Source organism: Salmo trutta, chromosome 33 (assembly GCF_901001165.1).
Source record: "Salmo trutta chromosome 33, fSalTru1.1, whole genome shotgun sequence".
Classification (NCBI taxonomy): domain Eukaryota; kingdom Metazoa; phylum Chordata; class Actinopteri; order Salmoniformes; family Salmonidae; genus Salmo; species Salmo trutta.
In genome coordinates, this window is record NC_042989.1 from 44,523,262 (window position 1) to 44,537,405 (window position 14,144).

At 45.9% G+C, this 14,144-nt stretch overlaps 1 protein-coding gene across 6 annotated transcripts in view; it reads right to left on the reverse strand.

The window, feature by feature from the left end:
• Positions 1-3,133, reverse strand: part of LOC115173051 (attractin) — a 184,580-nt gene extending 181,447 nt beyond the window's left edge. For all 6 annotated transcript variants that reach the window (XM_029731038.1, XM_029731036.1, XM_029731035.1 and 3 more), the window contains exon 1: positions 2,650-3,133. In XM_029731038.1, the coding sequence (XP_029586898.1) occupies positions 2,650-2,909 (260 nt within the window). In that variant the 5' untranslated portion in view covers positions 2,910-3,133. The remainder of the gene's footprint in view (positions 1-2,649) is intronic.
• Between the last annotated feature and the right edge of the window lie 11,011 nt (positions 3,134-14,144).

The following is a 14,144-nucleotide window of genomic DNA, read 5'->3' on the forward strand; positions in this document are numbered from 1 at the left end:
ACTGCTAAAGCTAACTCTCTCTCCTCTGCTCTCATCCTTCTAGACCTATCTGCTGCCTTTGATACTGTGAACGATCAGATCCTCCTCTCCACCCTCTCCGAGCTGGGCATCTCCGGCGCGGCCCACGCTTGGATTGCGTCCTACCTGACAGGTCGCTCCTACCAGGTGGCGTGGCGAGAATCTGTCTCCGCACCACGTGCTCTCACCACTGGTGTCCCCCAGGGCTCTGTTCTAGGCCCTCTCCTATTCTCGCTATACACCAAGTCACTTGGCTCTGTCATATCCTCACACGGTCTCTCCTATCATTGCTATGCAGACGACACACAATTAATCTTCTCCTTTCCCCCTTCTGACAACCAGGTGGCGAATCGCATCTCTGCATGTCTGGCAGACATATCAGTGTGGATGACGGATCACCACCTCAAGCTGAACCTCGGCAAGACGGAGCTGCTCTTCCTCCCGGGGAAGGACTGCCCGTTCCATGATCTCGCCATCACGGTTGACAACTCCCTTGTGTCCTCCTCCCAGAGTGCTAAGAACCTTGGCGTGACCCTGGACAACACCCTGTTGTTCTCCACTAACATCAAGGCGGTGGCCCGATCCTGTAGGTTCATGCTCTACAACATTCGCAGAGTACGACCCTGCCTCACACAGGAAGCGGCGCAGGTCCTAATCCAGGCACTTGTCATCTCCCGTCTGGATTACTGCAACTCGCTGTTGGCTGGGCTCCCTGCCTGTGCCATCAAACCCCTACAACTCATCCAGAACGCCGCAGCCCGTCTGGTGTTCAACCTTCCCAAGTTCTCTCACGTCACCCCGCTCCTCCGCTCTCTCCACTGGCTTCCAGTTGAAGCTCGCATCCGCTACAAGACCATGGTGCTTGCCTACGGAGCTGTGAGGGGAACGGCACCTCCGTACCTTCAGGCTCTGATCAGGCCCTACACCCAAACAAGGGCACTGCGTTCATCCACCTCTGGCCTGCTCGCCTCCCTACCTCTGAGGAAGCACAGTTCCCGCTCAGCCCAGTCAAAACTGTTCGCCGCTCTGGCACCCCAATGGTGGAACAAGCTCCCTCACGATGCCAGGACAGCGGAGTCAATCACCACCTTCCGGAGACACCTGAAACCCCACCTCTTTAAGGAATACCTGGGATAGGATAAAGTAATCCTTCTAACCCCCCCCCCCCCTTAAAAGATTTAGATGCACTATTGTAAAGCGGTTGTTCTACTGGATATTATAGGTGAATGCACCAATTTGTAAGTCGCTCTGGATAAGAGCGTCTGCTAAATGACTTAAATGTAAATGTAAATGTAAAAGGCCTCCTGTGTGGACGGGGGCTGAGATTAAAAATAAAAATATAGGACAAAACACACATCACGACAAGAGAGACAACATAACACTACATAAAGAGAGACCTAAGACAACAACACAGCATGGCAGCAACACAACAACAACATGGTAGCAACACAACAACAACATGGTAGCAACATGACAACAACATGGCAGCAACACAACATGACAACAACATGGTAGCAACACAACAACATGGTAGCAACACAACAACAACACAACATGACAACAACATGGTAGCAACACATGACAACACAGCATGGTAGCAACACAACAACATGGTAGCAACACAACATGACAACAACATGGTATCAACACAACAACAACATGGCAGCAACACAACATGACAACAACATGGTAGCAACACATGACAACACAGCATGGCAGCAACACAACATGGTAGCAACACAGCATGGCAGCAGCATGGCAGCAACACAGCATGGTAGAAACACAACAACATGGCAGAAACACAGCATGGTAGAAACACAACATGACAACAACATGGTAGCAACACAGCATGGCAACAACATGGTAGCAACACAGCATGGCAGCAGCATGGTAGCAACACAACATGGCAGCAACACATGACAACACAGCATGGCAGCAACACAGCATGGTAGCAACACAACATGGCAGTAGCACAAAACAGGGTACAAACATTATTGGGCCCAGACAACAGCACAAAGGGAAAGAAGGTAGAGACAATAAATCACGCAATACATCATGTAAATGAGATGTCTTTCATTTTCCATAAATTAGCAAAGTTTTCAACAAAAAAATGTACTCTCTCATTATATGTAGATGGGTGATAGAAATAATATATTTAATCCATTTAGAATTCAAGCTGTAACACAAAATGTGGAATAAGTCAAGGGGTATGAATACTTTCTCAAGGCACTGTATGAAACTTTGAATTATAGTTTGTAAACTTGATTTCAGACCATCTACCATAGTGCAACTTAATATATCCATTTCATTTGAATATTCAATTAAATTGAAATATATATTTAAACTGAATATAATATTCACTCAATTCAGTGTCAAATCATGAAACAAGTTCAATTTATGAATTCAATGATTACATTTGTACATTAGAAATTCTAAAATATTAAATTCAAAGTCCTAGCTAATAGAAATTCAAAATGAAGGAAATGAACTAGAATTTATTTTGGCAGTGAACTCGCTCCATATTAATGTTGAGACCAGAGCGTCGGGACTCTTAACAAAACTCCCCCAATACAGAAGAGGACTTCGTCCAATGACTGATATGTAATGGAAGTCGTAGACAGCGACTCTCACCTGAACCTTCCTCCGCAGTGTTGGCATTGGTCCCCGACCCAGCCGGGGCTGCACACACAGTGGCCCGTAGACGTGTTGCATTGCCCGTTCATACACGGTTTGTCGCATTCTTTCGCCTCGGTGATAGTCGGCAGTCCAAAGAGCAGCCCGAAAGCGGAGAAAATGAGCAGTGTTTGGAGCATCGAGGCCCGGCCACCGACCTCCACCAGCCCGCTGGTCAGGCTCAGGATGCAGGCCGGACGCCGTATCGCTCCGTCCATTCTCCAAAAAGATGGCTACTGCTCGAAACAGGTCCGGACCACTAGTCCACTTCTGGTCGGATTTGAATGCGACCGGTCTGGTTTTCAAGCTCCGTGCAGATTTGAGAACGACTCCTTCCTATCTCCTTGTTGTTCCTGATTTTAATCTCATTCCTGCATTACATTTTTCCGGTGGCTATGATACCACCGATGAACATAGCTGCATATTGACATCAGGAAGTGACGTCAGGAGGCGTTTACAGACACACACGGAAATGCGCAACGAGGACATTAATTTTATTATGGGTTTAAAATTCCAATTCAATTTGTTCCAACAAATGTATGATCATTTTTAGGTAACACATGATTTAATGCATATTTAAACTTTATACATGTACCCTCAATTACAGATGATTCTGATTGAATTGCATTTGAAGTTTATTCTTCATTATAAAGGCCCTGCAAGCCCATGGAGCCACAGCGCTCTTTCATGGTGAGAGGTCAGCCCGCAGAAGACATCAACAGACAGCCCTGACATATAGCAATCACATTAGAAATATAGACGAACCAAACTGACTGTAAATGTGTCTGCTGTAATAATCGCAGTCTAATGTCTCTATCTATACATTTTGAGAGGGTTTTATGCACACAACAATACAACAGCATCACCATGTTGACTGAGTAGAAACACCATGGTAACGAACCAGTTTTATAGTTCAGAATGTAGGTAAATCACCATCTCACTGTCAGTACGAATACATTCTCATGATTTATCAATGTAATTATTCCCTTACTGGATTTAGCAAAGATGGGACATTTTATTCTGAAGACGATTTAATATGGAATATGCCAGTCTTCCAGTGCTGAAGCCGTGAGGACAGCCTGGTCTCAGATCTGTGCTGTGACAACGACCATAAGAGTTGGTATCTGGCGAGACACCACAGACCTGAGATCAGGCTATTGAAAACAGGCAGGGAGGAGAGGAGACTACTGATGAATTAAGGGAACTAGTCTTAACATCCTGTGATTGTGTTTCTTTCTAGATGTGTGTCTACATTTGGCTCTCACTGACTGCTGGATCATCTTTAAAAGGACATTATTAACCAGGTTTTGATTTCAGGCTCCTTGACATCACCATAACAATCTGCCTCCTCCTGGCAGTGCTGTAGGAACAACCCTTACATCCCAAATGGCATCCTATTCCCTATAGAGCGCACTACTTTGGATTAAAATTGTATTCAAGCAGATGAGAAACGAGGGGCAGACAGATTAGGATTAGGAGGAGACAAAGTGAGGTCTGCACAATAGTGTCCTGCTTTGGACCAGGAACCTGCTAGCCAAACCAAACACACTGGTCCAGTTCCTGTCCTGCTTTGGACCAGGAACCTGCTAGCCAAACCAAACACACTGGTACAGTTCCTGTCCTGCTTTGGACCGGGAACCTGCTAGCCAAACCAAACACACTGGTCCAGTTCCTGCCCTGCTTTGGACCGGGAACCTGCTAGCCAAACCAAACACACTGGTCCAGTTCCTGTCCTGCTTTGGACCGGGAACCTGCTAGCCAAACCAATCACACTGGTCCAGTTCCTGTCCTGCTTTGGACCAGGAATCTGCTAGCCAACCCAAACACACTGGTCCAGTTCCTGACCTGCTTTGGACCAGGAATCTGCTAGCCAAACCAAACACACTGGTCCAGTTCCTGCCCTGCTTTGGACCAGGAACCTGCTAGCCAAACCAATCACACTGGTCCAGTTCCTGTCCTGCTTTGGACCGGGAACCTGCTAGCCAAACCAAACACACTGGTCCAGTTCCTGACCTGCTTTGGACCGGGAATCTGCTAGCCAAACCAAACACACTGGTCCAGTTCCTGCCCTGCTTTGGACCAGGAACCTGCTAGCCAAACCAATCACACTGGTCCAGTTCCTGTCCTGCTTTGGACCGGGAACCTGCTAGCCAAACCAAACACACTGGTCCAGTTCCTGTCCTGCTTTGGACCAGGAATCTGCTAGCCAAACCAAACACACTGGTCCAGTTCCTGACCTGCTTTGGACCAAGAATCTGCTAGCCAAACCAAACATACTGGTCCAGTTCCTGCCCTGCTTTGGACCAGGAACTTGCTAGCCAAACCAATCACACTGGTCCAGTTCCTGTCCTGCTTTGGACCAGGAACCTGCTAGCCAAACCAAACACACTGGTCCAGTTCCTGTCCTGCCAGATGAGCAGGCGCTGCATGGCATCAGCCAATGTTTGTGTGCCACGTCATCGGCTGTGCAGTCAGCCATCAGACTGCTATGTAATATGTGGTTAGCTGATGTGTTGAATACCTATCCAGGCGTTGTAAGATCTGGCACAAGTCAGTGAAGTAGTCAGACAGGAACGTGACCACTTGCTTACTTATAGAGGAACAATGCGCCAGACGATGTCCTACCATTGCTGTGTTGGTCATGATAGATGGTAGATGGTAGGTCCTCTGTTCTGAGACCAGGGTCATGGGAGGTCCTCTGTTCTGAGACCAGGGTCATGGTAGATGGGAGGTCCTCTGTTCTGAGACCAGGGTCATGATAGATGGGAGGTCCTCTGTTCTGAGACCAGGGTCATGATAGATGGGATGGGAGGTCCTCTGTTCTGAGACCAGGGTCATGATAGATGGGAGGTCCTCTGTTCTGAGACCAGGGTCATGGGAGGTCCTCTGTTCTGAGACCAGGGTCATGGTAGATGGTTGGTCCTCTGGGTCTCAGCAGATGTTGTCTGAAACAGTACAAACACACTATAACACACACCCCTACCCACCACACACCCCTACCCACCACACACCACTACCCACCACACACCCTACCCAACACACACACTATAACACACACCCCTACCCACCACACACCCCTACCCACCACACACCCCTACCCACCACACACACTATAACAAACACACCCCTACCCACCACACACCCCTACCCACCACACACCCCTACCCACCACACACCCCTACCCACCACCCTACCCACCACACACACCCCTACCCACCACACACCACTACCCACCACACACCCCTACCCAACACACACACTATAACACACACCCCTACCCACCACACACCCCTACCCACCACACACCCCTACCCACCACACACACTATAACAAACACACCCCTACCCAACACACACCCCTACCCACCACACACCCCTACCCACCACACACCCCTACCCACCACACACACCCCTACCCACCACACACCACTACCCACCACACACCCCTACCCAACACACACACTATAACACACACCCCTACCCACCACACACCCCTACCCACCACACACACACACACCACTACCCACCACACACACCCCTACCCACCACACACCCCTACCCACCACACACACACACACCACTACCCACCACACACACCCCTACCCACCACACACCCCTACCCACCACACACACTATAACACACACACACCCCTACCCACCACACACCCCTACCCACCACACACCACACACCCCTACCCACCACACACCACACACCCCTACCCACCACACACCCCTACCCTCCACACACCCCTACCCACCACACACCACTACCCACCACACACCCCTACCCACCACACACCCCTACCCACCACACACTCCTACCCACCACACACACTATAACACACACCCCTACCCACCACACACCCCTACCCACCACACACCCCTACCCACCACACACACTCTAACACTCACCCCTACCCACCACACACACACACACCCCTACCCACCACACACCCCTACCCACCACACACACTATAACACACACCCCTACCCACCACACACACTATAACACACACCACACACCCCTACCCACCACACACACTATAACACACACCCCTACCCACCACACACCCCTACCCACCACACACACTATAACACACACCCCTACCCACCACACACCCCTACCCACCACACACCCCTACCCACCACACACCCCTACCCACCACACACACTATAACACACACCCCTACCCACCACACACCCCTAACCAACACACACCCCTACCCACCACACACCCCTACCCAACACACCAAATGTAGATGTGTAAATGTAGATGTGTAAAAACTAATCATATTCCAACGTACTTCATCAGACGAAGCGCATTCATTCATAAATGCACAGAACCAGTTTCACAAGTTTGGACATTCAAACCTATTAATTCCAAGGTTTTTCTTTATTTGTACTATTTTCTACATTGTAGTGAAGATGTCAAAACTATGAAATAACATGTGGAATCTTGTCGTAACCAAAAAAGTTTTAAACAAATCAAAATATATTTTATATTTGAGATTCTTCAAAGTAGCCACCCTTTGCCTTGATGACAGCTTTGCACACTCTTGGCATTCTCTCAACCAGCTTCATGAGGTAGTCACCTGGAATGCATTTCAATTAACAGGTGTGCCTTGTTAAAAGTGCATTTGTGGAATTTCTTTCCTTCCTAATGTTTTTGAATCAATCAGTTATGTTGTGACAAGGTGGGGTGGTATACAGAAGATAGCCCTATTTGGTAAAAAAAAAGTCCATATTATGGCAAGAACAGCTCAAATAAGCAAAGAGAAACGACAGTCCATCATTACTTTAAGACATGTCAGTCTCTGGAACACGGCTCTTCTCTACGTTGTCAGTCTGTGGCTCTTTAGTCATATCCCAGTTTACCTATTTGCTTATGGTCTTGCCTACACCTAGCAACCTGTTTTTTAAATTATATGCACAAACAATATTCAATTGTATTTTGAACGGCAATCCAGACAAAATTAAACGGGCCTATTGATATAATGAGTATGAATTCGGAGGGATCAAATGATTCAATATTAAAGCATTAGAGCTCTCACTAAAGACTTCAGACATACAAAAGTTCTACTTAAATCTGAACTGGTTCTCTAGCAAATTAGTAAGAATGTCATCTCACTCCATGTTCAAGAATGGCCTTTTTCTCTTTATTCAAATTGCAACCTCACACTTTCGGTTATTTGAATACAAAAGAAATCTCCAAAATATAATTATTTTTTAAACAAGCCATAGAAAGATGGTTGCAGTTTCAGTTTAATCCACCTGAAAAGACAGAACAAATAATACAACAAATATTGTGGTTAAACTCCAGCTATTCAAACATTTGCAACATTTTGACTAGCTGGACCATGCTCCCAATGTGGGAAGCTTATGATTTTCTTTCTTTGACAAAATGTTTGATCAAAAGTTGTAAAGATCTTTAGTTTAGTTGGTTGGCTTACTCTTTCTGCATGAGTATGCTGCTAGGCTAGATAGCCACTTGACTGAAACATGGCTTAAGCATGATGAATTTACTGTGTTAAATGAGGCCTCCCCTCCTGGTTTCACTAGTGACCAGAATGAGAATGGCTGCTGTTTTACGTGCTCCTAACCAACTGTGCTGTTTTTTTCCCTCGTTGTTTGTAACTTATTTTGTACGTAATGTTTCTGCCACCGTCTCATACTGCCTAAAAGAGCTTCTGGATATCAGAACAGCGATTACTCACCTCGAACTGGACAAAGCTTTTTAGTTTTTATGAATTGGAGGTGAAAGATTTCCTTCTCCTCCCGGACCAGGGGGCGCAGATCCGGGTGTTCAGTTCTATTGGCAAACGTGCAGTCACTGGAGAATAAACTGGATAAATTGTAATATCTTATGTTTCAGTGAGTCGTGGCTGAACGACGACATGGATAATATAGATTTGGCTGCCTCCGGTAAGAGAAGCGGTGGCGGTCAGTGTCTATTTGTCAACAACAGCTGGTTTGCGATGTCTAAAATTAAAATAAGTATTTTGGTATAGCTCGCCTGAGGTAGAGTATCGCATGATAAGCTGTAGACCACACTATCTACCAAGAGAGTTCTCATCTATATTCTTCATAGCTGTCTATTTACCACCCCAAACCGATGCTGGCACTAAGACTGCACTCAACCAGCTGTATTCCGCCATAAGCAAACAAGAAAATACTAATCCAGAGGCAGCGCTCCTAGTGGCCGGGGATTTTAATGCAGGGAAACTTAAATCAGTTTTACCTCATTTATATCAGCATGTTAAATGTGCAACCAGAGGGTAAAAAAATAATACATTTAAAAAAACTCGACCACCTGTACTCCACACACAGAGACACAAACAAAGCTCTCCCTCACCCTTAATTTGGCAAATCTGACCATAATTCTATCCTGATTCCTGCTTACAAGCTAAAATTAAAGCAGGAAGCACCAGTGACTCTGTCAATAAAAAAGTGGTCAGATGAAGCAGATGCTAAACTACAGGACTGTTTTGCTATCACAGACTGGAATATGTACCGGGATTCATCCTATGGCATTGAGGAGTATAACTCCTCAGTCTCCTGTTTCATTAATAAGTGCATTGACGACGTAGTCCTCACAGTGAAGGTACGTACATATCCCAACCAGAAACCATGGATTACAGGCAACATCCGCACTGAGTTAAAGGCTAGAGCTGCTGCTTTCAAAGAGCGGGACACTAATCCAGACGCTTGTAAGAAATCCCGCTACTCCCTCCGACGAACCATCAAATAGGCAAAGCGTCAATACGGGACTAAGATTGAATCCTACTACACAGACTGATGCTTGTCGGATGTGGCAGGGCTTGCAAACTATTACGGATTACAAAAGGAAACCCACTGAGCTGCTCTTATGCCTACTAGATGAGATAAATGCCTTCTATGCTCGCTTCGAGGCAAGCAACACAGAACAATACATGAAAGCACCAGCTGTTCCAGACGACTGTGTGATCACGCTCTCTGTAGGGGTGTGTTTTGAGTCCCCTCCTGTATTCCCTGTTTTCTCATGACTGCTTGGCCACGCACAACTTCAACACCATCATCAAGTTTACTGACGACACGACGGTGGTGGGCCTGATCACCGGTGACGATGAGACAGCCTACAGGCTACAGGAAGGTGGTCAGTGACCTGGCAGTGTGGTGCCAGGACAACAACCTCTTCTTCAATGTCAGTAAGACCAAGGAGCTGATCACGGACTACAGGAAACAGGGGGGCGAGCACGCCCCCGTCCACATCGACGAGGCAGCAGTGGAGCGGATCTAGAGCTTTCAGTTCCTCGTGGTCCAAATCACTAAGGACTTAAAATGGTCTACACACCCGCTCAGTTGTGAAGGCGCGACAGCGCCTCTTCCCCTCACAAGGAAGTTTGGCCATCAAATCCTCAAAAATGTTGACTGGCTCACTGCTTGGTTTGGCAACATTACATACCTCAACTGCATTACGCTACAGAGGGTGGTGCAGACAGCCCAGTACATCACTGGGCCCCCGAGTTCCCTGCTATCCAGGACCTCTATATCAGGTGTGTGAAAGAAAGGCCCGGAAAATCATTAAAAGACTCCAGCCACCCAAGCCATAGACTGTTCTCTCTGCTTCCGCACAGCAAGCGGTACCGGTGCATCAAGTCTGACACCAACAGGCTCCTGAACATTGTCTATCCCCAAGCCATAAGACTGCTAAATAGTTAACTAAATGGCTACAGGACTATCTGCATTGATCCTTACATTTTATTTGCACTCACAGGACTCTACAGACTGACGCACAATATGCACACACAAATCAAACTTTATTTATACAGCACATTTCAGACATGGAATGCAACGCAATGTTAAATAAAGTTAAAATGAAAATAAATAAATGTGCTTTACAGGAAGAAAAAAATGAAAAGGTGAAAAACAGTATATCTATTAGCGTTAAAGGCTTGTAGGGAAACTAACAACTCTGTAAACTAGAATAACTCCTCTGTGCTTGGAATGGAATCCCTTATGCCATTTTAGATGAGTAGCAAAAGTTAGCTACTTGTCATCTAAAAAATAAATAAACATTTGTTTTGTTCTTTCTCAATGTTCAGAATTTTTGTGAAATTGCCAATTCTTATTCCCGAATGTATATAGTTATTTGGCCCTCAAACTCGATATGCCATTTCGAAAATGAGGTGTTTCCCGCAAAACGGAATACGCATCCTCACACTCCCTCATCTGATTGGTTGGGCCTTCTGACTTTGTGGCTGTGGTAACTAGTGACTACCACCACCAGGGAAAGCCACTGACGTCAGAAACTCGTGTCCTGTGGTTAAACCATGATTGGTTAAAAACGGTCATCGCTGGACCAATACAAATTCTCTGTGAAGCCACAAAAAAAAAAGCTATTGGTTGATATGACCGTGAAAGATAGTGAGGTTCCCAGATGGATATATCCAGTTGTCAATCACCAATCGTTGCTACGGTCAAGGCGGATTATGCCGCGTTCATATGCTTGTCGCAAATAGGAAATAATGAAAATGTCCGACTAGCTGCTTCGTTGATCACGGCACATGTATAACTGCAACCAGTTAGCAAATGGGAAATGTCAGATGTTCCTAGTTCCCGACCAGCAGGTGAATGCAGCATCAGAATGCAGTGAGGGGGCTGTGAAACAGGGTCTAGATGGACACATCAGTAGCGACAGGTTTCCACTTCCGTTTAGATCACCAGTTACTGTAGTAGAAGCAGTGTTCTGAACTTTAAAGGTGGTTAAGCTGTATCCAGAAAGGACAAATTATAACAGAAATGGTCAAAACACCACAGAAGACGGGCCAATAAAATGTCCATCAATGAAACAAACTTCTCAAATTCAAACGTCATAAAACTGTCAAAAAGGTTCTATAAAAAAGTTAAGACATAATAAATCCCATGCGCACATACACACATACATACACACACACACACACACAGTATATATATAAACTGGGTGGTTTGAGCACTCAATGTTGAAAGCCGTGGTTTATTTTCAGCTTCCAGGAATTGTGTCCAGATCCTTGCGACATTGGGCCGTGCATTATCATGCTGAAACATGAGGTGATGGAGGAGGATGAATGGCACGACAATGGGCCTCAGGATCTCATCACGGTATCTCTGTGTATTCAAATTGTCATCGATAAAATGCAAATTGTGTTCATTGTCCGTAGCTTATGCCTGCCCCATACCATAACCCCACCAGCACGGGGCACTCTGTTTACAACATTCTGCAAACCACTCGTCCACACAACGCCATCCACACCTTCTGCCCGGTACTGTTGAAACCAGGATTCATCCGTGAACAGCACACTTCTCCAGAATGTGAGCATTTTCCCACTGAAGTCAGTTACAACGCCGAACTGCAGTCAGGACTCAGGTCAAGACCCTGGTGAGGACGATGAGCACACAGATTAACTTCCCCGAGACGGTTTCTGAAGACATTCTTCGGTTGTGCAAACCGTTTCATCAGCTGTCCTGGTGGCTGGTCTCAGACGATCCTGCAGGTGAAGAAGCCGGATGTGGTGTTCCTGGGTTGGTGTGGTTACACGTGGTCTGCGGTTGTGAGGCCGGTTGGACGTACTGCCAAATTCTCTAAAAATGAGGTTGGAGGCGGTTTATGGTAGAAAACATAACATTAAATTCTCTGGCAACAGCTTTGGTGGACATTCCTGCAGCCAGCATGCCAATTGCGCGCTTACTCAAAGCCTGAGATCTGTGGCATTGGGTTGTGTGACAAAACTGCACATTTTAGAGTGGCCTATTATTGTCCCCAGCACAAGGTGCACCTGTGTAATGATCATGCTGTTTAATCAGCTTCTTGATAGTCCATCCCCCTGACAGGTGTGGCATATCTTGGCTTAGGAGAAATTCTCACTAACAGAGATGTAAACAAATGTGCACAAAATTTGAGAGTATAGAACATTTCTGTGATCTTTTATCTCAGCTCATGAAACATGGGACCAACACTTTACATGTTGCGTTTATATTGGTGTTCAGTTTACATCAATTCAATTAAAACAGGAGAACATATTCACAATCTTTCAGTCAAAGTGAATAAAAATACAATTTAAAGCTGCAATATGTCACTTTTTGGGGTGACCTGACCAAATTCACATAGAAATGTAGTTATAGATCTGTCACTGACTGAATGCAAGTCTAAGAAGTGGTAGATCTATTCTGAGAGCTTTTCTATGCTTCCCGTTCTTAAAAATGTTGTTTTCACCAGCTTCAAACATCTGAAACAATGTTTCATTATGGAAAATACATTTCCCATCGGTTTAGATGGTACATTATATGTTGTTTATCAAACTGTTTGGATTTCAGCAACCTTTTAATTATTACATCATCTCAAGAGTACATTTTGCCTCACACTTAAGTTGGTCATATATATATATATATATATATATATATATGGTCTGTCTGATAACCAACAACGACAGGCAGGCAGCAGAATCGTCAAGGACCCCACACACAATCGGTTCTCTCCCTTATCGTCGATCAGACGGTATCAGAGCAGGAGGTCTGATAGAAACTATCTACAAGCCATCAGACTGCTGAACACTTGAACTGGACTGACTACCTGCTCTGATTCTCACACAAGCAGTTTTGTAATTGAGATAATAATAAATAAATATTATTATTATTATTATTATGTCAATGTGGGGGGGGGGGGTTAGTCAAGGTAATATGTGCACGTAGGTAGAGGTAATGTAACTATACATGGATATTAAACAGAGTAGTAGATGTGGGGGGGGGTAATGAAAATAGTCTGGGTAGCCATTTGATTAGATGTTCAGGAGTCTTATGGCTTGGGGGTAGAAGCTGTTTAGAAGCCTCTTGGACCTAGACTTGGCACTCCGGTACCGCTTGCCATGCAGTAGCAGAGAGAACAGTCCGTGACTAGGGTGGCTGGAGTCTTGGACAATTTTCAGCCTTCCTCGTTAAGGTCCACATCTCCTTTGTGTTGGTCACGTTGAGGTCCACATCTCCTTTGTGCTGGTCACATTGAGGGAGAGGTCCACATCTCTTTTGTGTTGATCACATTGAGGGAGAGGTCCACATCTCCTTTGTGTTGATCACATTGAGGGAGAGGTCCACATCTCCTTTGTGTTGGTCACATTGAGGTCCACATCTCCTTTGTGTTGGTCACATTGAGGGAGAGGTCCACATCTCCTTTGTGTTGGTCACGTTGAGGTCCACATCTCCTTTGTGTTGGTCACATTGAGGGAGAGGTCCACATCTCCTTTGTGTTGGTCACGTTGAGGTCCACATCTCCTTTGTGTTGGTCACGTTGAGGGAGAGGTCCACATCTCCTTTGTGTTGATCACGTTGAGGTCCACATCTCCTTTGTGTTGGTCACGTTGAGGTCCACATCTCCTTTGTGTTGGTCACGTTGAGGGAGAGGTCCACATCTCCTTTGTGTTGGTCACATTGAGGTCCACATCTCCT